Here is a 27,014-nt window from a genome sequence, read left to right as displayed (position 1 = left end):
GGCCAAGGACGGCACGTTCAAGAGTTTTGGAGAGAAAAGAAAGAAGGGATACTGGTCTGTAATTGTTGACATCAGAGGGATCGAGTGTAGGTTTTTTCAGAAGGGGTGCAACTCTCGCTCTCTTGAAGACGGAAGGGACGTAGCCAGCGGTCAGGGATGAGTTGATGAGCGAGGTGTGGTAAGGGAGAAGGTCTCCGGAAATGGTCTGGAGAAGAGAGGAGGGGATAGGGTCTAGCGGGCAGGTTGTTGGGCGGCCGGCCGTCACAAGACGCGAGATTTCATCTGGAGAGAGAGGGGAGAAAGAGGTCAGAGCACAGGGTAGGGCAGTGTGAGCAGAACCAGCGGTGTCGTTTGACTTAGCAAACGAGGATCGGATGTCGTCGACCTTCTTTTCAAAATGGTTGACGAAGTCATCTGCAGAGAGGGAGGAGGGGGGAGGATTCAGGAGGGAAGAGAAGGTGGCAAAGAGCTTCCTAGGGTTAGAGGCAGATGCTTGGAATTTAGAGTGGTAGAAAGTTGCTTTAGCAGCAGAGACAGAGGAGGAAAATGTAGAGAGGAGGGAGTGAAAGGATGCCAGGTCCGCAGGGAGGCGAGTTTTCCTCCATTTCCGCTCGGCTGCCCGGAGCCCTGTTCTGTGAGCTCGCAATGAGTCATCGAGCCACGAAGCGGGAGGGGAGGACCGAGCCGACCTGGAGGATAGGGGACATAGAGAGTCAAAGGATGCAGAGAGGGAGGAGAGGAGGGTTGAGGAGGCAGAATCAGGAGATAGGTTGGAGAAGGTTTGAGCAGAGGGAAGAGATGATAGGATGGAAGAGGAGAGAGTAGCGGGGGAGAGAGAGCGAAGGTTGGGACGGCGCGATACCATCCGAGTAGGGGCAGTGTGGGAGGTGTTGGATGAGAGCGAGAGGGAAAAGGATACAAGGTAGTGGTCGGAGACTTGGAGGGGAGTTGCAATGAGGTTAGTGGAAGAACAGCATCTAGTAAAGATGAGGTCGAGCGTATTGCCTGCCTTGTGAGTAGGGTGGGAAGGTGAGAGGGTGAGGTCAAAAGAGGAGAGGAGTGGAAAGGAGGTAGAGAGGAATGAGTCAAAGGTAGACTTGGGGAGTTTAAAGTCGCCCAGAACTGTGAGAGGTGAGCCGTCCTCAGGAAAGGAGCTTATCAAGGCATCAAGCTCATTGATGAACTCTCCGAGGGAACCTGGAGGGCGATAAATGATAAGGATGTTAAGCTTGAAAGGGCTGGTAACTGTGACAGCATGGGATTCAAAGGAGGCGATAGACAGATGGGTAAGGGGAGAAAGAGAGAATGACCACTTGGGAGAGATGAGGATCCCGGTGCCACCACCCCGCTGACCAGAAGCTCTCGGGGTGAGCGAGAACACGTGGGCGGACGAAGAGAGAGCAGTAGGAGTAGCAGTGTTGTCTGTGGTGATCCATGTTTCCGTCAGTGCCAAGAAGTCGAGGGACTGGAGGGAGGCATAGGCTGAGATGAACTCTGCCTTGTTGGCCGCAGATCGGCAGTTCCAGAGGCTACCGGAGACCTGGAACTCCACGTGGGTCGTGCGCGCTGGGACCACCAGATTAGGGTGGCCGCGGCCACGAGGTGTGGAGCGTTTGTATGGTCTGTGCAGAGAGGAGAGAACAGGGATAGACAGACACATAGTTGACAGGCTACAGAAGAGGCTACGCTAATGCAAAGGAGATTGGAATGACAAGTGGACTACACGTCTCGAATGTTCAGAAAGTTAAGCTTACGTAGCAAGAATCTTATTGACTAAAATGATTAAAATGATACAGTACTGCTGAAGTAGGCTAGCTGGCAGTGGGTGCGTTGTTGACACTACACTAATCAAGTCGTTCTGTTGAGTGTAATAGTTTCGACAGTGCTGCTATTCGGGGGCTAGCTGGCTAGCTAGCAGTGTTGTTTACGTTACGTTGCGTTAAAAGAACGACAATAGCTGGCTAGCTAACCTAGAAGATCGCTCTAGACTACACAAGTCAATCACCATATTCTTATCGGCAGACTCAGTAGCCTCGGTTTTTCGGATGACTGCCTTGCCTGGTTCACCAATTACTTTGCAGACAGAGTTCAGTGTGTCAAATCGGAGGGCATGTTGTCCGGTCCTCTGGCAGTCTCTATGGGGGTGCCACAGGGTTAAATTCTCGGGCCGACTCTTTTCTCTGTATATATCAATGATGTTGCTCTTGCTGCGAGCGATTCCCTGATCCACCTCTACGCAGACGACACCATTGTATACACTTTCGGCCCGTCATTTGACACTGTGCTATCTAACCTCCAATCGAGCTTCAATGCCATACAACACTCCTTCCGTGGCCTCCAACTGCTCTTAAACGCTAGTAAAACCAAATGCATGCTTTTCAACCGATCGCTGCCTGCACCCGCATGCCCGACTAGCATCACCACACTGGATGGCTCCGACCTTGAATATGTGGACACCTATAAGTACCTAGGTGTCTGGCTAGACTGCAAACTCTCCTTCCAGACCCATATCAAACATCTCCAATCGAAAATCAAATCAAGAATTGGCTTTCTATTCCGCAACAAAGCCTCCTTCACTCACGCTGCCAAGCTTACCCTAGTAAAACTGACTATCCTACCGATCCTCGACTTCGGCGACGTCATCTACAAAATTGCTTCCAACACTCTACTCAGCAAACTGGATGCAGTTTATCACAGTGCCATCCGTTTTGTCACTAAAGCACCTTATACTACCCACCACTGCGACTTGTATGCTCTAGTCGGCTGGCCCTCGCTACATATTCGTCGCCAGACCCACTGGCTTCAGGTCATCTACAAGGCCATGCTAGGCAAAGCTCCGCCTTATCTCAGCTCACTGGTCACGATGGCAACACCCATCCATAGCACGCGCTCCAGCAGGTGTATCTCATTGATCATCCCTAAAGCCAACACCTCATTCGGGCCGCCTTTCGTTCCAGTACTCTGCTGCCTGTGACTGGAACGAATTGCAAAAATCGCTGAAGTTGGAGACTTTTATCTCCCTCACCAACTTCAAACATCAGCTAGCTGAGCAGCTAACCGATCGCTGCAGCTGTACATAATCTATTGGTAAATAGCACACCCATTTTCACCTACCTCATCCCCACAGTTTTTATTTATTTACTTTTCTGATCTTTTGCTCACCAATATCTCTACCTGTACATGATCATTTATCACTCCATTGTTAATCTGCAATATTGTAATTATTCGCCTACCTCCTCATGCCTTTTGCACACATTGTATATAGACTCCCCTTTTTTCTCTGTGTTATTGACTTGTTAATTGTTTACTTCATGTGTAACTCTGTGTTGTCTGTTCACACTGCTATGCTTTATCTTGGCCAGGTCGCAGTTGCAAATGAGAACCTGTTCTCAACTAGCCTACCTGGTTAAATAAAGGTGAAATAAAAAAATAAAAAAATATATATAATGGGAGGACTATGTGAAATATAGACCTCTATGACAGATATATAGTGGGAGGACTATGTGAAATATAGACCTCTATGGCAGATATATAGTGGGAGGTCTATGTGAAATATTGACCTCTATGGCAGATATATAGTGGGAGGACTATGTGAAATATTGACCTCTATAGCAGATATATAGTGGGAGGACTATGTGAAATATTGACCTCTATGGCAGATATATAGTGGGAGGACTATGTGAAATATTGACCTCTATAGCAGATATATAGTGGGAGGACTATGTGAAATATTGACCTCTATGGCAGATATATAGTGGGAGGTCTATGTGAAATATTGACCTCTATGGCAGATATATAGTGGGAGGTCTATGTGAAATATTGACCTCTATAGCAGATATATAGTGGGAGGTCTATGTGAAATATTGACCTCTATGGCATATATATAGTGGGAGGTCTATGTGAAATATTGACCTCTATGGCAGATATATAGTGGGAGGACTATGTGAAATATTGACCTCTATAGCAGATATATAGTGGGAGGACTATGTGAAATATTGACCTCTATGGCAGATATATAGTGGGAGGTCTATGTGAAATATTGACCTCTATGGCAGATATATAGTGGGAGGACTATGTGAAATATTGACCTCTATAGCAGATATATTGTGGGAGAACTATGTGAAATATTGACCTCTATGGCAGATATATAGTGGGAGGTCTATGTGAAATATAGACCTCTATGACAGATATATAGTGGGAGGACTATGTGAAATATTGACCTCTATGGCAGATATATAGTGGGAGGTCTATGTGAAATATAGACCTCTATGACAGATATATAGTGGGAGGACTATGTGAAATATAGACCTCTATGGCAGATATATAGTGGGAGGTCTATGTGAAATATTGACCTCTATGGCAGATATATAGTGGGAGGACTATGTGAAATATTGACCTCTATAGCAGATATATAGTGGGAGGACTATGTGAAATATTGACCTCTATGGCAGATATATAGTGGGAGGACTATGTGAAATATTGACCTCTATAGCAGATATATAGTGGGAGGACTATGTGAAATATTGACCTCTATGGCAGATATATAGTGGGAGGTCTATGTGAAATATTGACCTCTATGGCAGATATATAGTGGGAGGTCTATGTGAAATATTGACCTCTATAGCAGATATATAGTGGGAGGTCTATGTGAAATATTGACCTCTATGGCATATATATAGTGGGAGGTCTATGTGAAATATTGACCTCTATGGCAGATATATAGTGGGAGGACTATGTGAAATATTGACCTCTATAGCAGATATATAGTGGGAGGACTATGTGAAATATTGACCTCTATGGCAGATATATAGTGGGAGGTCTATGTGAAATATTGACCTCTATGGCAGATATATAGTGGGAGGACTATGTGAAATATTGATCTCTATAGCAGATATATTGTGGGAGAACTATGTGAAATATTGACCTCTATGGCAGATATATAGTGGGAGGACTATGATATGAAAATTCTGGATAATTTGAAGAACATCTATACATCTTTATCCAACCTAACTTGAGAACATTTGGGGAGAGTATTGATAAATGTAAAGAAACTGATTTAATTTGTATCCTTGAAGAAGACACACTGCTGTTCACAAGGCCTGTAGTTTTTATAGTATCAGATTAACACTCTGGTCTGTTCTTTGTCTTGTGTTATTGGTTGTCAAGAAACAAAACAGACAAATAAGTAATTACTCACCAAATACTGATCATCCATTATCCAAGATGGAGAGTCATGAATAATGATCATGTAAAACAGAATGCATTAGTTATTATTGTTCATTGAATTTCTGTCTCATTACATCATTTAATGAAATACCATACATCATATTGGAATGACTGTTCATCACATTCATTACTAATGTACATCTAGGGAAAGGGATGTAAGCAGCACTACTATTGGAACAGTCTAAACATCACAGAATGATTCATACTAGGACAACAAACTGAATTCAAGCTGATTCCATCTTCCACTTCGAAGTGAGAAATGTTGACCTCAAAAGCAGATATATTGTGGGAGTACTATGTGAAATATTGACCTCTATGGCAGATATATTGTGGGAGGACTATGTGAAATATTGACCTCAATGCCAGATATATTGTGGGAGTACTATGTGAAATATTGACCTCAATGCCAGATCTATTGTTGGAGGACTATGTGAAATATTGACCTCAATGCCAGATCTATTGTTGGAGGACTATGTGAAATATTGACCTTAATGCCAGATCTATTGTGGGAGGACTATGTGAAATATTGACCTCTATGGCAGATATATAGTGGGAGGACTATGTGAAATATTGATCTCTATAGCAGATATATAGTGGGAGGACTATGTGAAATATTGACCTCTATAGCAGATATATAGTGGGAGGACTATGTGAAATATTGACCTCTATGGCAGATATATAGTGGGAGGACTATGTGTAATATTGACCTCTATAGCAGATATATTGTGGGAGACCTATGATATGAAAATTCTGGATAATTTGAAGAACATCTATACATCTTAATCCAACCAACCTTGAGAACATTTGGGGAGAGTATTGATAAATGTAAAGAAACTGATTTAATTTGTATCCTTGAAGAAGACACACTGCTGTTCACAAGGCCTGTAGTTTTTATAGTATCAGATTAACACTCTGGTCTGTTCTTTGTCTTGTGTTATTGGTTGTCAATAAACAAAACAGACAAATAAGTAATTACTTACGCAATGCTGATCATCCATTATCCAAGATGGAGAGTCATGAATAATGATCATGTAAAACAGAATGCATTAGTTATTATTGTTCATTGAATTTCTGTCTCATTACATAATTTAATGAAATACCATACATCATATTGGAATGACTGTTCATCACATTCATTACTAATGTACATCTTGGGAAAGGGATGTAAGCAGTGCTACTATTGGAACAGTCTAAACATCACAGAATGATTCATACTGGGACATCAAACTGAATTCAAGCTGATTCTACTTTCATTTAAGAGTGTGAAATATTGACCTCTATGGCAGATATATAGTGGGAGGACTATGTGAAATATTGACCTCGTTGGCAGATATATAGTGGGAGGACTATGTGAAATATTGACCTCTATGGCAGATATATAGTGGGAGGACTATGTGAAATATTGACCTCGTTGGCAGATATATAGTGGGAGGACAATGTGAAATATTGACCTCTATGGCAGATATATTGTGGGAGGACTATGTGAAATTGTCACGTTTTGACCTTTATTTCCTTTGTTTTGTCATTATTTAGTATGGTCAGGGCGTGAGTTGGGGTGGGCAGTCTATGTTTGTTTTTCTATGATTTGGGTATTTCTATGTTTCGGCCTAGTATGGTTCTCAATCAGAGGCAGGTGTCATTAGTTGTCTCTGATTGAGAATCATACTTAGGTAGCCTGGGTTTCACTGTGTGTTTGTGGGTGATTGTTCCTGTCTCTGTCTTTGCACCAGATAGGACTGTTTTGGGTTTTCACGGTTCTTGTTTTTGTTAGTTTGTTCATGTGAAGTGATTTATTAAAACATGAATCAAAACAACCACGCTGCGCTTTGGTCTGCCTCTCCATCAATGGAAGAAATCCCTTACAGAAATGTTGATCTCTACGGCAGATATATTGTGGGAGGACTACGTGAAATATTGACCTCAATGGCAGATATATAGTGGGAGAACTATGTGAAATATTGACCTCTATAGCAGATATATAGTGGGAGGACTATGTGAAATATTGACCTCCATGGCAGATATATAGTGGGAGGACTATGTGAAATATTGACCTCTATGGCAGATATATAGTGGGAGGACTATGTGAAATATTGACCTCTATGGCAGATATATAGTGGGAGGACTATGTGAAATATTGACCTCTATGGCAGATATATAGTGGGAGGACTATGTGAAATATTGACCTCTATAGCAGATATATAGTGGGAGGACTATGTGAAATATTGACCTCTATAGCAGATATATAGTGGGAGGACTATGTGAAATATTGACCTCTATGGCAGATATATAGTGGGAGGTCTATGTGAAATATTGACCTCTATAGCAGATATATAGTGGGAGGTCTATGTGAAATATTGACCTCTATAGCAGATATATAGTGGGAGGACTATGATATGAAAATTCTGGATAATTTGAAGAACATCTATACATCTTTATCCAACCTACCTTGAGAACATTTGGGGAGAGTTTTGATAAATGTAAAGAAACTGATTTAATTTGTAGCCTTGAAGAAGACACACTGCTGTTCACAAGGCCTGTAGTTTTTATAGTATCAGATTAACACTCTGGTCTGTTCTTTGTCTTGTGTTATTGGTTGTCAATAAACAAAACAGACAAATAAGTAATTACTCACCAAATACTGATCATCCATTATCCAAGATGGAGAGTCATGAATAATGATCATGTAAAACAGAATGCATTAGTTATTATTGTTCATTGAATTTCTGTCTCATTACAATAATTTAATAAAATACCATATATCATATTGGAATGACTGTTCATCACATTCATTACTAATGTACATCTAGGGAAAGGGATGTAAGCAGTGCTACTATTGGAACAGTCTAAACATCACAGAATGATTCATACTGGGACATCAAACTGAATACAAGCTGATTCCATGTTCATTTTGGGATGTGAAATATTGAACTCTATAGCAGATATATAGTGGGAGGACTATGTGAAATATTGACCTCTATAGCAGATATATAGTGGGAGGACTATGTGAAATATTGACCTCTATAGCAGATATATAGTGGGAGGACTATGTGAAATATTGACCTCTATGGCAGATATATAGTGGGAGGACTATGTGAAATATTGACCTCTATGGCAGATATATAGTGGGAGGACTATGTGAAATATTGACCTCTATAGCAGATATATAGTGGGAGGACTATGTGAAATTGTCACGTTTTGACCTTTATTTCCTTTGTTTTGTCATTATTTAGTATGGTCAGGGCGTGAGTTGGGGTGGGCAGTCTATGTTTGTTTTTCTATGATTTGGGTATTTCTATGTTTCGGCCTAGTATGGTTCTCAATCAGAGGCAGGTGTCATTAGTTGTCTCTGATTGAGAATCATACTTAGGTAGCCTGGGTTTCACTGTGTGTTTGTGGGTGATTGTTCCTGTCTCTGTCTTTGCACCAGATAGGACTGTTTTGGGTTTTCACGGTTCTTGTTTTTGTTAGTTTGTTCATGTGAAGTGATTTATTAAAACATGAATCAAAACAACCACGCTGCGCTTTGATCTGCCTCTCCGTCAATGGAAGAAATCCCTTACAGAAATGTTGATCTCTACGGCAGATATATTGTGGGAGGACTACGTGAAATATTGACCTCAATGGCAGATATATAGTGGGAGAAGTATGTGAAATATTGACCTCGTTGGCAGATATATAGTGGGAGGACTATGTGAAATATTGACCTCTATAGCAGATATATAGTGGGAGGACTATGTGAAATATTGACCTCTATAGCAGATATATAGTGGGAGGACTATGTGAAATATTGACCTCTATGGCAGATATATAGTGGGAGGACTATGTGAAATATTGACCTCTATAGCAGATATATAGTGGGAGGACTATGTGAAATATTGACCTCTATAGCAGATATATATTGGGAGGACTATGTGAAATATTGACCTCTATAGCAGATATATAGTGGGAGGACTATGTGAAATATTGACCTCGTTGGCAGATATATAGTGGGAGGACTATGTGAAATATTGACCTCTATAGCAGATATATAGTGGGAGGACTATGTGAAATATTGACCTCTATAGCAGATATATTGTGGGAGAACTATGTGAAATATTGACCTCTATAGCAGATATATAGTGTGAGGACTATGTGAAATATTGACCTCTATGGCAGATATATAGTGTGAGGACTATGTGAAATATTGACCTCTATAGCAGATATATAGTGGGAGGACTATGTGAAATATTGACCTCTATAGCAGATATATAGTGGGAGGACTATGTGAAATATTGACCTCTATAGCAGATATATAGTGGGAGAACTATGATATGAAAATTCTGGATAATTTGAAGAACATCTATACATCTTTATCCAACCTACCTTGAGAACATTTGGGGAGAGTATTGATAAATGTAAAGAAACTGATTTAATTTGTAGCCTTGAAGAAGACACACTGCTGTTCACAAGGCCTGTAGTTTTTATAGTATCAGATTAACACTCTGGTCTGTTCTTTGTCTTGTGTTATTGGTTGTTAATAAACAAAACAGACAAATAAGTAATTACTCACGTCTTGCTGATCATCCATTATCCAAGATGGAGAGTCATGAATAATGATCATGTAAAACAGAATGCATTAGTTATTATTGTTCATTGAATTTCTGTCTCATTACATAATTTAATGAAATACCATACATCATATTGGAATGACTGTTCATCACATTCATTACTAATGTACATCTTGGGAAAGGGATGTAAGCAGTGCTACTATTGGAACAGTCTAAACATCACAGAATGATTCATACTGGGACATCAAACTGAATTCAAGCTGATTCTACTTTCATTTAAGAGTGTGAAATATTGACCTCTATGGCAGATATATAGTGGGAGGACTATGTGAAATATTGACCTCGTTGGCAGATATATAGTGGGAGGACTATGTGAAATATTGACCTCTATGGCAGATATATAGTGGGAGGACTATGTGAAATATTGACCTCGTTGGCAGATATATAGTGTGAGGACTATGTGAAATATTGACCTCGTTGGCAGATATATAGTGTGAGGACTATGTGAAATATTGACCTCTATGACAGATATATTATGGGAGGACAATGTGAAATATTGACCTCTATGACAGATATATTATGGGAGGACAATGTGAAATATTGACCTCTATGACAGATATATAGTGGGAGGACTATGTGAAATATTGACCTCTATGACAGATATATAGTGGGAGGACAATGTGAAATATTGACCTCTATGGCAGATATATTGTGGGAGGACTATGTGAAATTGTCACGTTTTGACCTTTATTTCCTTTGTTTTGTCATTATTTAGTATGGTCAGGGCGTGAGTTGGGGTGGGCAGTCTATGTTTGTTTTTCTATGATTTGGGTATTTCTATGTTTCGGCCTAGTATGGTTCTCAATCAGAGGCAGGTGTCATTAGTTGTCTCTGATTGAGAATCATACTTAGGTAGCCTGGGTTTCACTGTGTGTTTGTGGGTGATTGTTCCTGTCTCTGTCTTTGCACCAGATAGGACTGTTTTGGGTTTTCACGGTTCTTGTTTTTGTTAGTTTGTTCATGTGAAGTGATTTATTAAAACATGAATCAAAACAACCACGCTGCGCTTTGATCTGCCTCTCCGTCAATGGAAGAAATCCCTTACAGAAATGTTGATCTCTACGGCAGATATATTGTGGGAGGACTACGTGAAATATTGACCTCAATGGCAGATATATAGTGGGAGAACTATGTGAAATATTGATCTCTATAGCAGATATATAGTGGGAGGACTATGTGAAATATTGACCTCTATAGCAGATATATAATGGGAGGACTATGTGTAATATTGACCTCTATAGCAGATATATAGTGGGAGGACTATGTGAAATATTGACCTCTATAGCAGATATATAGTGGGAGGACTATGTGAAATATTGACCTCTATAGCAGATATATTGTGGGAGAACTATGTGAAATATTGACCTCTATAGCAGATATATAGTGGGAGGACTATGTGAAATATTGACCTCTATGGCAGATATATAGTGGGAGGACTATGTGAAATATTGACCTCTATAGCAGATATATAGTGGGAGGTCTATGTGAAATATTGACCTCTATAGCAGATATATAGTGGGAGGTCTATGTGAAATATTGACCTCTATAGCAGATATATAGTGGGAGGACTATGTGAAATATTGACCTCTATAGCAGATATATAGTGGGAGAACTATGATATGAAAATTCTGGATAATTTGAAGAACATCTATACATCTTTATCCAACCTACCTTGAGAACATTTGGGGAGAGTATTGATAAATGTAAAGAAACTGATTTAATTTGTAGCCTTGAAGAAGACACACTGCTGTTCACAAGGCCTGTAGTTTTTATAGTATCAGATTAACACTCTGGTCTGTTCTTTGTCTTGTGTTATTGGTTGTTAATAAACAAAACAGACAAATAAGTAATTACTCACGTCTTGCTGATCATCCATTATCCAAGATGGAGAGTCATGAATAATGATCATGTAAAACAGAATGCATTAGTTATTATTGTTCATTGAATTTCTGTCTCATTACATAATTTAATGAAATACCATACATCATATTGGAATGACTGTTCATCACATTCATTACTAATGTACATCTAGGGAAAGGGATGTAAGCAGTGCTACTATTGGAACAGTCTAAACATCACAGAATGATTCATACTGGGACATCAAACTGAATTCAAGCTGATTCCATGTTAATTTTGGGGTGTGAAATATTGACCTCTATAGCAGATATATAGTGGGAGGACTATGTGAAATGTTGACCTCTATGACAGATATATAGTGGGAGGACAATGTGAAATATTGACCTCTATGACAGATATATTATGGGAGGACAATGTGAAATATTGACCTCTATGACAGATATATTATGGGAGGACAATGTGAAATATTGACCTCTATGACAGATATATAGTGGGAGGACAATGTGAAATATTGACCTCTATGACAGATATATAGTGGGAGGACAATGTGAAATATTGACCTCTATGACAGATATATTATGGGAGGACTATGTGAAATATTGACCTCTATAGCAGATATATTGTGGGAGGACTATGTGAAATATTGACCTCTATAGCAGATATATTGTGGGAGGACTATGTGAAATATTGACCTCTATAGCAGATATATTGTGGGAGGACTATGTGAAATATTGACCTCTATGACAGATATATTGTGGGAGGACTATGTGAAATTGTCACGTTTTGACCTTTATTTCCTTTGTTTTGTCATTATTTAGTATGGTCAGGGCGTGAGTTGGGGTGGGCAGTCTATGTTTGTTTTTCTATGATTTGGGTATTTCTATGTTTCGGCCTAGTATGGTTCTCAATCAGAGGCAGGTGTCATTAGTTGTCTCTGATTGAGAATCATACTTAGGTAGCCTGGGTTTCACTGTGTGTTTGTGGGTGATTGTTCCTGTCTCTGTCTTTGCACCAGATAGGACTGTTTTGGGTTTTCACGGTTCTTGTTTTTGTTAGTTTGTTCATGTGAAGTGATTTATTAAAACATGAATCAAAACAACCACGCTGCGCTTTGATCTGCCTCTCCGTCAATGGAAGAAATCCCTTACAGAAATGTTGATCTCTACGGCAGATATATTGTGGGAGGACTACGTGAAATATTGACCTCAATGGCAGATATATAGTGGGAGAAGTATGTGAAATATTGACCTCGTTGGCAGATATATAGTGGGAGGACTATGTGAAATATTGACCTCTATAGCAGATATATAGTGGGAGGACTATGTGAAATATTGACCTCTATAGCAGATATATAGTGGGAGAACTATGTGAAATATTGACCTCTATGGCAGATATATAGTGGGAGGACTATGTGAAATATTGACCTCTATGACAGATATATAGTGGGAGGACTATGTGAAATATTGACCTCGTTGGCAGATATATAGTGGGAGGACTATGTGAAATATTGACCTCTATGGCAGATATATAGTGGGAGGACTATGTGAAATATTGACCTCGTTGGCAGATATATAATGGGAGGACTATGTGAAATATTGACCTCGTTGGCAGATATATAGTGTGAGGACTATGTGAAATATTGACCTCTATGGCAGATATATAGTGGGAGGACTATGTGAAATATTGACCTCGTTGGCAGATATATAATGGGAGGACTATGTGAAATATTGACCTCGTTGGCAGATATATAGTGGGAGGACTATGTGAAATATTGACCTCTATAGCAGATATATAGTGGGAGGACTATGTGAAATATTGACCTCTATAGCAGATATATAGTGGGAGAACTATGTGAAATATTGACCTCTATGGCAGATATATAGTGGGAGGACTATGTGAAATATTGACCTCTATGACAGATATATAGTGGGAGGACTATGTGAAATATTGACCTCGTTGGCAGATATATAGTGGGAGGACTATGTGAAATATTGACCTCTATGGCAGATATATAGTGGGAGGACTATGTGAAATATTGACCTCGTTGGCAGATATATAATGGGAGGACTATGTGAAATATTGACCTCGTTGGCAGATATATAGTGTGAGGACTATGTGAAATATTGACCTCTATGGCAGATATATAGTGGGAGGACTATGTGAAATATTGACCTCGTTGGCAGATATATAATGGGAGGACTATGTGAAATATTGACCTCGTTGGCAGATATATAGTGTGAGGACTATGTGAAATATTGACCTCTATGGCAGATATATAATGGGAGGACTATGTGAAATATTGACCTCGTTGGCAGATATATAATGGGAGGACTATGTGAAATATTGACCTCGTTGGCAGATATATAGTGTGAGGACTATGTGAAATATTGACCTCTATGGCAGATATATAATGGGAGGACTATGTGAAATATTGACCTCGTTGGCAGATATATAATGGGAGGACTATGTGAAATATTGACCTCTATGGCAGATATATAATGGGAGGACTATGTGAAATATTGACCTCGTTGGCAGATATATAATGGGAGGACTATGTGAAATATTGACCTCGTTGGCAGATATATAGTGGGAGGACTATGTGAAATATTGACCTCTATAGCAGATATATAGTGGGAGGACTATGTGAAATATTGACCTCTATAGCAGATATATTGTGGGAGGACTATGTGAAATATTGACCTCTATGGCAGATATATAGTGGGAGGACTATGTGAAATATTGACCTCTATAGCAGATATATTGTGGGAGAACTATGTGAAATATTGACCTCTATAGCAGATATATAGTGGGAGGACTATGTGAAATATTGACCTCTATAGCAGATATATAGTGTGAGGACTATGTGAAATATTGACCTCTATAGCAGATATATAGTGTGAGGACTATGTGAAATATTGACCTCTATAGCAGATATATAGTGGGAGGACTATGTGAAATATTGACCTCTATGGCAGATATATAGTGGGAGGACTATGTGAAATATTGACCTCTATAGCAGATATATAGTGTGAGGACTATGTGAAATATTGACCTCTATGGCAGATATATAGTGGGAGGACTATGTGAAATATTGACCTCTATAGCAGATATATAGTGGGAGGACTATGTGAAATATTGACCTCTATGGCAGATATATAGTGGGAGGACTATGTGAAATATTGACCTCTATAGCAGATATATAGTGGGAGGACTATGTGAAATATTGACCTCTATAGCAGATATATAGTGGGAGAACTATGATATGAAAATTCTGGATAATTTGAAGAACATCTATACATCTTTATCCAACCTACCTTGAGAACATTTGGGGAGAGTATTGATAAATGTAAAGAAACTGATTTAATTTGTAGCCTTGAAGAAGACACACTGCTGTTCACAAGGCCTGTAGTTTTTATAGTATCAGATTAACACTCTGGTCTGTTCTTTGTCTTGTGTTATTGGTTGTTAATAAACAAAACAGACAAATAAGTAATTACTCACGTCTTGCTGATCATCCATTATCCAAGATGGAGAGTCATGAATAATGATCATGTAAAACAGAATGCATTAGTTATTATTGTTCATTGAATTTCTGTCTCATTACATAATTTAATGAAATACCATACATCATATTGGAATGACTGTTCATCACATTCATTACTAATGTACATCTTGGGAAAGGGATGTAAGCAGTGCTACTATTGGAACAGTCTAAACATCACAGAATGATTCATACTGGGACATCAAACTGAATTCAAGCTGATTCTACTTTCATTTAAGAGTGTGAAATATTGACCTCTATGGCAGATATATAGTGGGAGGACTATGTGAAATATTGACCTCGTTGGCAGATATATAGTGGGAGGACTATGTGAAATATTGACCTCTATGGCAGATATATAGTGGGAGGACTATGTGAAATATTGACCTCGTTGGCAGATATATAGTGTGAGGACTATGTGAAATATTGACCTCGTTGGCAGATATATAGTGTGAGGACTATGTGAAATATTGACCTCTATGACAGATATATTATGGGAGGACAATGTGAAATATTGACCTCTATGACAGATATATTATGGGAGGACAATGTGAAATATTGACCTCTATGGCAGATATATAGTGGGAGGACTATGTGAAATTGTCACGTTTTGACCTTTATTTCCTTTGTTTTGTCATTATTTAGTATGGTCAGGGCGTGAGTTGGGGTGGGCAGTCTATGTTTGTTTTTCTATGATTTGGGTATTTCTATGTTTCGGCCTAGTATGGTTCTCAATCAGAGGCAGGTGTCATTAGTTGTCTCTGATTGAGAATCATACTTAGGTAGCCTGGGTTTCACTGTGTGTTTGTGGGTGATTGTTCCTGTCTCTGTCTTTGCACCAGATAGGACTGTTTTGGGTTTTCACGGTTCTTGTTTTTGTTAGTTTGTTCATGTGAAGTGATTTATTAAAACATGAATCAAAACAACCACGCTGCGCTTTGGTCTGCCTCTCCATCAATGGAAGAAATCCCTTACAGAAATGTTGATCTCTACGGCAGATATATTGTGGGAGGACTACGTGAAATATTGACCTCAATGGCAGATATATAGTGGGAGAACTATGTGAAATATTGACCTCTATAGCAGATATATAGTGGGAGGACTATGTGAAATATTGACCTCTGTGGCAGATATATAGTGGGAGGACTATGTGAAATATTGACCTCTATGGCAGATATATAGTGGGAGGACTATGTGAAATATTGACCTCTATGGCAGATATATAGTGGGAGGACTATGTGAAATATTGACCTCTATGGCAGATATATAGTGGGAGGACTATGTGAAATATTGACCTCTATGGCAGATATATAGTGGGAGGACTATGTGAAATATTGACCTCTATGGCAGATACAGTGTGCCAAAAAAGTAATTAGTCAGCCACCAATTGTGCAAGTTCTCCCACTTAAAAAGATGAGAGAGGCCTGTCATTTTCATCATAGGTCCACTTCAACTATGACAGACAAATGAGAAGAAAAAAATCCAGAAAATCACATTGTAGGATTTTTTATGAATTTTTTAGCAAATTATGGTGGAAAATAAGTATTTGGTCACCTACAAACAAGCAAGATTTCTTGCTCTCACAGACCTGTAACTTCTTCTTTAAGAGGCTCCTCTGTCCTCCACTCGTTACCTGTATTAATGGCACCTGTTTGAACTTGTTATCAGTATAAAACACACCTGTCCACAACCTCAAACAGTCACACTCCAAAATCCACTATGGCCAAGACCAAAGAGCTGTAAAAGGACACCAGAAACACAATTGTAGACCTGCACCAGGCTGGGAAGACTGAATCTGCAATAGGTAAGTAGCTATGTTTGAAGAAATCAACTGTGGGAGCAATTATTAGGAAATGGAAGACATACAATACCACTGATAATCTCCCTCGATCTGGGGCTCCACGCAAAATCTCACCCCGTGGGGTCAAAATGATAACAAGATCGATGAGTAAAAATCCCAGACCTACACGGGGGGACCTAATGAATGACCTGCAGAGAGCTGGGACCAAAGTAACAAAGCCTACAATCAGTAACACACTACGCCGCCAGGGACTCAAATCCTGCAGTGCCAGACGTGTCCCCCTGCTTAAGCCAGTACATGTCCAGGCCCGTCTGAAGTTTGCTAGAGAGCATTTGGATGATCCAGAAGAAGATTGGGAGAATGTGATATGGTCAGATGAAACCAAAATATAACGTTTTGGTAAAAACTCAACTCGTCGTGTTTGGATGACAAAGAATGCTGAGTTGCATCCAAAGAACACCATACCTACTGTGAAGCATGGGGGGGGAACATCATGCTTTGGGGCTGTTTTTCTGCAAAGGGACCAGGGCGACTGATCCGTGTAAAGGAAAGAATGAATGGAGCCATGTATCGTGAGATTTTGAGTGAAAACCTCCTTCCATCAGCAAGGGCATTGAAGATGAAACGTGGGTCTTTCAGCATGACAATGATCCCAAACACACCGCCTGGGCAACGAAGGAGTGGCTTCGTATGAAGCATTTCAAGGTCCTGGAGTGGCCTAGCCAGTCTCCAGATCAAACCCCATAGAAAATCTTTGGAGGGAGTTGAAAGTCCGTGTTGCCCAGCAACAGCCCCAAAACATCACTGCTCTAGAGGAGATCTGCATGGAGGAATGGGCCAAAATACCAGCAACAGTGTGTGAAAACCTTGTGAAGACTTACAGAAAACATTTGACCTCTGTCATTGCCAAGAAAGGGTATATAACACAGTATTGAGATAAACTTTTGTCATTGACCAAATACTTATTTTCCACCATAATTTGCAAATAAATTCATAAAAATCCTACAATGTTATTTTCTGGATATTATTTTCTCATTTTCTCCGTCATTGTTGAACTGTACCTATGATGAACATTACAGGGCTCTCTCATCTTTTTAAGTGGGAGAACGTGCACAATTGGTGGCTGACTAAATACTTTCTTTGCCCCATTGTATATGATGTAGGACTATGTGAAATATTGATCTCCATGGCAGATATATTGTGGGAGGACTATGTGAAATGTTGACCTCTATGACAGATATATAGTGGGAGGACTATGTGAAATATTGACCTCTATGACAGATATATAGTGGGAGGTTTATGGTATTGATCCTGGTCATCCATTATCCAAGATGGAGAGGAATGAATATTGATAATGTATAACAAAATGTATGAGTTATTACAGTTACATTCAATCCTATTTCAGTCACATTACATTATTCAATCAAATACCATACATCATATTGATATGACTGTTCATCACATTCATTACTAATGACAATCAAGAGACGTGACAGTAATGTTGGAATGGTTCTGATGCTTTAGGAACAGCTCAAAGCTCAGAGTGATGCTAATATGCATTGTAACTAGTTGATATTCAGAATGAATCTATTCTATTCATCTGTAACTCCTACTATGAACTCCTACCTACATGAGAAAGTACAAGTGTTCTGTACAGGGAAAGAGACTGGTTGTTATTGTTGTTGTTTAGGTGTTTAGAAACATTACTGGAGTTCTAGAACACTTACCTCTTCTGACCAATAAACCCACTGCAGCCTCCTCCTTCTGTTCTCCATGGATGACCTGACAGATGTAGACTCCTCTATCTGACTCCCTGAAGTCTCTCAGCCTCAGAGACACGTTGCCTCTCTCCAGCTCCTGGGTGATCAGACTCACTCTGCCCTCATAGCCACCCCTCTCTGTCACCTGGCCATTCTTATACAGGTAAATACACTCTGTCCCCTTAAACCACCTGATCGTCGTGGCAACAGCACTGGTGTCAGGTGAGAGGTGACAGGGGAGGGTGACCTCTTTACCAACATCGGCCGTCACATGGTCTTCTGAGGTGAGTTTAAACTGATCTGTTCAGAAAGAGAGAACATTTCATGTTTAATGACATCATCTGTGTCAGGAACACAAATCCTCTCAGTACATTTATAAACCAGCTGAATTAAAAACTACAATAGACATACAACAACCAGGACCATGTCAATTCTAAAATACAACCCCCACAATCCCAGACAGACAGATTCATTTGAAGGAAAGTCTATATGTCATAGCAGAATGTGATGCTACAATCTAGAATGATATTATCCCATGTGTTCCCACATCTTTCCCAGACATGCCACTCTGCTAATCTTATGCCACTAGTAGCCTAACATGTCATCCATTTTGATTATTGATTTATTTAAAAGTATGTTTTATTCTTGGTCACAGTTGTGACAGAGTGCTCTGTCTATAATAACATGAACAGATATTTACCCCTATTCCTCAACCTCAATATCTATATACCTCAGCCCACTTACCCACACACCTAAACTCAATGACCCACACACCCCAGTCCTGTTACCCCCATGCCCTAACCCTAACACCCACATGCCAGTACCCTCAAACCTATACAATCAAGTACAGATACAGGCATATCCTGGCCCTAAATGACGCGTGTGTTACTCAAGACCCCAGTCCCTTTGCCAATACACCTCAGCCCTGTTACTTTCCTATCTCATCCCTGTTACTTTCCTATCTCATCCCTGTTACTTTCCTATCTCATCCCTGTTACTTTCCTATCTCATCCCTGTTACTTTCCTATCTCATCCCTGTTACTTTCCTATCTCATCCCTGTTACTTTCCTATCTCATCCCTGTTACTTTCCTATCTCAGCCCTGTTACTTTCCTATCTCATCCCTGTTACTTTCCTATCTCATCCCTGTTACTTTCCTATCTCATCACTGTTACTTTCCTATCTCAGCCCTGTTAGCCACTTTCCTTAGGACTGTATTCCCCAAGTCACCAACAGTAAAAATCTCTGATTTAAACATCAGTAAAGGTTCATGGACAATGGTAACATCAGTAAAGGTTCATGGATAATGGTAACATCAGTAAAGGTGTGTTACTCAAGACCCTCGTTCCTTAGGCCTGTTACCCACGTTCCTTAGGCCTGTTACCCACGTTCCTTAGGCCTGTTACCCACGTTCCTTAGGCCTGTTACCCACGTTCCTTAGGCCTGTTACCCACGTTCCTTAGGCCTGTTACCCACGTTCCTTAGGCCTGTTACCCACGTTCCTTAGGCCTGTTATCCAGGTTCCTTAGGCCTGTTACCCAGGTTCCTTAGGCCTGTTACCCAGGTTCCTTAGGCCTGTTACCAACGTTCCTTAGGCCTGTTACCCACATTCCTTAGGCCTGTTACCCACGTTCCTTAGGCCTGTTACCCACGTTCTTTAGGCCTGTTACCCACGTTCCTTAGGCCTGTATTCCCCAAGTCACCAACAGTAACCTTTATGCAGCTATTCGCTGCACACCACAACCCTGTTATCAGCATGTTTTAGTGCTGTGACATCTGACCTGTAAACACTAATCAGTTCATAGACAAACTAATATAACAGTGGTGTCCCAGCCCCAATCTCTTTTTCTACCACAAACATTGTTGCCAGAAAGGATTTGAATGGACAATGGACGTCCATCCAGCCCCATTACCTGTATGGACCTTGTGTATCCCTACACCCCATTATAACCAGGGAGATCAATGGGCATAATCATACTAACCAGGTCTACCCCAGTGTCCAAGCCTCAACATTCATACTAACCCGGTCTACCCCAGTGTCTAAGACTCAACATTCATACTAACCAGGTCTACCCCAGTGTCTAAGCCTCAACATTCATACTAACCAGGTCTACCCCAGTGTCCAAGACTCAACATTCATACTAACCAGGTCTACCCCAGTGTCCAAGACTCAACATTCATACTAACCAGGTCTACCCCAGTGTCCAAGACTCAACATTCATACTAACCAGGTCTACCCCAGTGTCCAAGCCTCAACATTCATACTAACCAGGTCTACCCCAGTGTCCAAGCCTCAACATTCATACTAACCAGGTCTACCCCAGTGTCCAAGCCTCAACATTCATACTAACCAGGTCTACCCCAGTGTCCAAGCCTCAACATTCATACTAACCAGGTCTACCCCAGTGTCCAAGACTCAACATTCATACTAACCAGGTCTACCCCAGTGTCCAAGCCTCAACATTCATACTAACCAGGTCTACCCCAGTGTCCAAGACTCAACATTCATACTAACCAGGTCTACCCCAGTGTCCAAGCCTCAACATTCATACTAACCAGGTCTACCCCAGTGTCCAAGCCTCAACATTCATACTAACCAGGTCTACCCCAGTGTCCAAGCCTCAACATTCATACTAACCAGGTCTACCCCAGTGTCCAAGCCTCAACATTCATACTAACCAGGTCTACCCCAGTGTCCAAGCCTCAACATTCATACTAACCAGGTCTACCATTGTGCAAGAGACACTAAACAAACCTAATAACATTAAATATCACTTCAGTTATTATACTAATTCACTTTATGGGTCTATACATGGCCACTTTCCCCTGAAATAACAACATATGATGTTTTACAGTAAACATCTCTGATTTAAACATCAGTGAAGGTTAATGGCTGATGGTAAAATCATCTGTAACATCATTTAGAAGTAAATCCTGAACCGAACTCAACTTAAATCTACTGAAGAAAAGGATCTGTTATGACTAAATATATAGAATAAATTAGAGGCTCTGTATTTTTCCATTAGACAGACATGTTTGTCAGGTAGCTGAGCACTTAAGAGCATTGGACCAGTAACCCAAACGTTGCTGGTTTGAATCCCTGAGGCAACAAGGAAAACATTTGTTGATATGCCCTTTAGCAAGGCACTTTAGAATGACAGCCTACCCTGCTGCCTAGGAACAGTGGGTTATAACTGCCTTGTTCAGGGGCAGAACAACAGATTTTTACTTTGTCAGTTCAGGGATTCAATCTAGCAACCTTTCGGTTACCCGCTCAACACTCTAACCACTAGTCTACCTGTCCTCATGTTACAAACACATTTCATCCAGACAAACATTTACACATAAAGACAAATAAAACCACAAACACATTTCCTTTTCAATAGTTGGTTTAGTTCTGTTCTCCCAGATACATGAAAGAAAAGTTCATCATTAATTATAGCATGGTGACTTACTATGAACTCTGGACTCTGCCATTTTAACTGCAATAAAAAGAGAAAACATTCATATTTACATCATTACCTTTCATCAAATTCTCTCTATTGCTCAATCACACAGATACAAACATCCCTTCTTCTTTCTTCAGTCCTCATTGTTTTAAAACAGGACTGTTGTGTCTAGTTTGGAAAGTGAAATATACTGACACCTCCTCTTACCTTTACTGGTCTTCACGTCCTCCACTTCACTTTCAAAATAGTTTATTTAAATCCATAACCACTCTAATAGTCACTATATGTGCATATCTACATGTTTTTACAGAACAATCTACACCTCAGTCCTGTACTGAGACACACCTTTCACTTTCACCTTTGCTCAGGTATTTGGAGTAAACTCCTCCCCCCAGCCTCTCTAGTTATTAGAAAACCCAGCCACAAAGTCTAAATTGTCTACAGGACTATCATAAAATGTAATGAAAACAAAAATGTACATTTGTGATCATAATTTAGGTTTAAGGTTAGGCATAAGGTTAGCAGTGTGTAGAATAGGGTTCTAATCAGAAGACCGATCCAGCCAGCAGATGGTAGTGATGATCTTTAATTATAGTCATATTATCCTGAGCTGTAAAGATTTAACAGTGACTATCAATATTAGCTTCTCTTATCTCTTTGGACACATCCACATGAGTAAATGAGTGAAATTGCTTCCATGACAAATAGTCTCAATGCTTTTCCATCCCCTCCTAACAAAATAAATGTAGCTGACTGGTGGTGATTTACTGTCTGAGAAGAGAGTATCATTACCACCTGCTGGTCAATGTTGGGAACTGCAGGGAATTTACAAATCAGAAAGTCAGACATACAATTTAGGAGGCTGGGGGTAAAGACTGAGTTTGGGTTAGGGTGTGTAGGGGACAGGGGACAGGGCTGGGGGTATAGACTGAGTTTGGGTTAGGGTGTGTAGGGGACAGGGGACAGGGCTGGGGGTTTAGACTGAGTTTGGGTTAGGGTGTGTAGGGGACAGGGGACAGGGCTGGGGGTATAGACTGAGTTTGGGTTAGGGTGTGTAGGGGACAGGGCTGGGGGTAAAGGCTGAGTTTGGGTTAGGGTGTGTAGAGGACAGGGCTGGGGGTAAAGACTGAGTTTGGGTTAGGGTGTGTAGGGGACAGGGTACAGGGCTGGGGGTATAGACTGAGTTTGGGTTAGGGTGTGTAGGGGACAGGGCTGGGGGTTTAGACTGAGTTTGGGTTAGGGTGTGTAGGGGACAGGGCTGGGGGTTTAGACTGAGTTTGGGTTAGGGTGTGTAGGGGACAGGGGACAGGGCTGGGGGTATAGACTGAGTTTGGGTTAGGGTGTGTAGGGGACAGGGCTGGGGGTTTAGACTGAGTTTGGGTTAGGGTGTGTAGGGGACAGGGGACAGGGCTGGGGGTATAGACTGAGTTTGGGTTAGGGTGTGTAAGGGACAGGGCTTGGGGTAAAGACTGGGTTTGGGTTAGGGTGTGTAGGGGACAGGGCTTGGGGTAAAGACTGGGTTTGGGTTAGGGTGTGTAAGGGACAGGGCTTGGGGTAAAGACTGGGTTTGGGTGTGTAGGGGACAGGGGACAGGGCTGGGGGTATAGACTGAGTTTGGGTTAGGGTGTGTAGGGGACAGGGGACAGGGCTGGGGGTAAAGACTGAGTTTGGGTTAGGGTGTGTAGGGGACAGGGGACAGGGCTGGGGGTAAAGGCTGAGTTTGGTTTAGGGTGTGTAGGGGACAGGGGACAGGGCTGGGGGTAAAGGCTGAGTTTGGGTTAAAACCATTACAATCTGGGTACTTACAGACAGTATCCATGTCAGCACCTTAAGTTAATCAAGACTTTACTTTTCACAAAAGGCATCGGAAACCATATATTTTTATTGGTCAATTATCTTTACATTTAGTCTCAGTTTGACAATTTTCATCAAGTTTCTACAGTGACATTCTGCACAATGCTGTGTCATATTGTAGCCCCTGGCAACAGTGTTTTACCCTGTTCATCCTCAAACCCAAACCAGTATGTTCTGACCCAGCTGTAGATGTTCAGTATAGCAGCAAATCACTACAATAGGTGGCTTTTCTGCAACTGAATTCAATGTAAATGTTATATATTTATTTTGTCATGTTTTTATTTTGAGTACAAAATATACAAGTGATGCTAGATCTTATGTTTTACAGGTAGATATTTAAAGTTGCATTTGATTTCAACTGTTTGTTTTTAAGTGAATTGCCTGTATTACCACCTGCCCTGCTTGTTTACAGCTGATCTGTCGTTCTCTATCTAGACAATATTACCATGTCGTCTTAGAAGGTTACTGGGGATTTGTCATTAACTATTTCTCATTGAGCCTCGTTCAGTGAAACAGTTCATTCAGCCTCATTTAATGCTTAAGAAAACATAGCTGATATTTTTATACACAATAACGACCTGCCTCTCGGATATACCTTTATTTAACCAGGCAAGTCAGTTAAGAACAAATTCTTATTTTCAATGACGTCCTAGGAACAGTGGGTTAACTGCCTGTTCAGGGGCAGAACGACAGATTTGTACCTTGTCAGCTCAGGGGGTTTGAACTCGCAACCTTCCGGTTACTAGTCCAACGCTCTAACAACTAGGCTGGATGACTTGCTTAAACAAATGTGGTTTCTACTGTTAATTGAGATGGACAAACTATTGCATAATGGGATGACAAGCGGATAAGAGACAATCAGTAATTTAGATGAAGACATTAATGAGAGAGCCAGGAGGGACGTAGTCAATATATAAAATGGCGCCGATAGAGAGGGAGGAAGTGATTCTAGCCCCGAGGCAACATTCCAGTGTTATTTCTTACATTGTTAGCCAGACATTTTAGTGTGTTATTACATACAGCCGGGAAGAAGGTGGGGTGTGTGGCTCATTTCTCAATAAAAATGGAAAACATTCATATTTACATCATTACCATTCATCAAAATCTCTCTTTTGCTCAATCACACAGATACAAACATACCTTCTTCTTTCTCCAGTCCTCATTGTTTTAAAACAGGACTGTTGTGTCTAGTTTGGAAAGTGAAATATACTGACACCTCCTCTTACCTTTACTGGTCTTCACGTCCTCCACTTCACTTTCAAAATAGTTTATTTAAATCTATAACCACTCTAATAGTCACTATATGTGCATTTCTACACGTTTTTACAGAACAATCTACACCTCAGTCCTGTACTGAGACCCAACTTTCACTTTCACCTTTGCTCAGTGTGTTGCCAACTCCTCAGTAAGGAAAGGGGCGGGGACGTTATGGGGCCCACGGCAGCACACGCTGCTCGTTGAGAAGAGTAAGAACGATGCGTGCTTTCACGTCAAAGTCTCCAAAAGTCTCCAATAACACCAGGAAAAGTCGCTAGATTTGTGGCTAGTCGCTTTTTTGAAAATGTGTCGCTAAAAATGTGTCGCTAATATAAAGCTATTATAAAGACAACGTCGCTAAGTTGGCAACACTGAAGTGAGTCGCAAAGCCAATCACAACACCGATGGCAGTAATTTGTCAGTTCGTCCTTCACTCCAGCGAAGAGACCAATCTAAGGTTTCTAGACACGCACCCGCCTTTAAGCCCGCCCCCATCAACCGGATATCCAAACCCAAAAATGCCAAATTTGGGAGAAAGCAATTTGAGAAATTGTGAGCGAAAACTTGACAATAACAAGTGACTATTGCTGGTGGACAATTGAATACGTTCAAAATAAATAAAAAACATACGTTTGAATCACTTTTTTTCCCTTACAGTTCTATATGTACTGTTTAAATAAAGGTTAAATAAATTAAAAAAATACAAAATGTACTGTTTAAGACACTTGCAAGCGTTCAAGTCCAATGTGTGCTCTTGACTGGCCTGTGCACTCCGCGGGACCTTCATCTTTCTAGTGCTAATTCGACTTTTGAATCAGATTTGACACCATTACTGATCCGGGCTGATCAATGTTACGAGATTTACACTTGACAACTTGACCTCTGGTGCTTTGATTAAAGCATTGCACAATACAGATGACCATTACCAGCGACAGCCCGCAGAGAGAGCTAACATACCGCCACTAAATCCAACGTTATTTGTTACATGTACGTACAAGCTATTTACTAAAATAAGTAAAAAAGTGTTTTTTTTTAAATACAACTACGATTTTTAAAAATCTATTTAAAATAGATGTAAGAACTATGCTGAACAGCAATATATATGCAACATGTAAAGTGTTTGTCCCATGTTTCATGAGCTGAAATAAAAGATCCCAGAAATGTTTCATACACACAAACAGCTCATTTCTCTCAAATGTTGTGCACTAATGTGTTTACATCCTTGTTAGTGAGCCTTTCTCCTTTGCCAAGATAATCCCATCCACCTGTCAGGTGTGGCATATCAAGAAGCTGATTAAACAGCATGATCATTACACAAGTGAACCTTCTGCTGGGGACAATAAAAGGCCACTCTAAAATGGGCCGTTTTGTCACACAGATGTCTCAAGTTTTGAGGGAGTGTGCAATTAGCATGCTGACTGGAGGAATGACCACCAGAGCTGTTGCCAGATACTTTCATGTACATTTCTGTACCATAAGTCGCCTCCAATATCGTTTTAGAACATTTTGCAGTACATCCAACTGGCCACACAACCGCAGACCACGTGTAACCACGCCAGCCCAGGACCTCTACAACCGCAGACCACGTGTTACCACGCCAGCCCAGGACCTCCACAACCGCAGACCACGTGTTACCACGCCAGCCCAGGACCTCTACAACCGC

The 27,014-nt window shown here is 40.6% G+C and overlaps 1 protein-coding gene across 1 annotated transcript; it reads right to left on the bottom strand.

Moving 5' to 3' along the window:
• Positions 1-18,644: 18,644 nt before the first annotated feature.
• On the bottom strand, positions 18,645-25,484 carry LOC124033060 (butyrophilin-like protein 1). Its single transcript, XM_046344984.1, has 4 exons — positions 25,321-25,484; positions 22,247-22,273; positions 18,760-19,092; positions 18,645-18,658 (listed from the first exon to the last, which is right to left on the bottom strand). Exons 2-4 carry the CDS (start codon positions 22,266-22,268, stop codon positions 18,645-18,647), a joined length of 369 nt encoding a protein of 122 aa, XP_046200940.1. The 5' UTR covers positions 22,269-22,273; positions 25,321-25,484.
• Between the last annotated feature and the right edge of the window lie 1,530 nt (positions 25,485-27,014).

The sequence above is a fragment of the Oncorhynchus gorbuscha genome, linkage group LG04, assembly GCF_021184085.1.
Source record: "Oncorhynchus gorbuscha isolate QuinsamMale2020 ecotype Even-year linkage group LG04, OgorEven_v1.0, whole genome shotgun sequence".
Taxonomy (NCBI): domain Eukaryota; kingdom Metazoa; phylum Chordata; class Actinopteri; order Salmoniformes; family Salmonidae; genus Oncorhynchus; species Oncorhynchus gorbuscha.
This window is presented reverse-complemented; position numbering and strand designations above follow the sequence as displayed.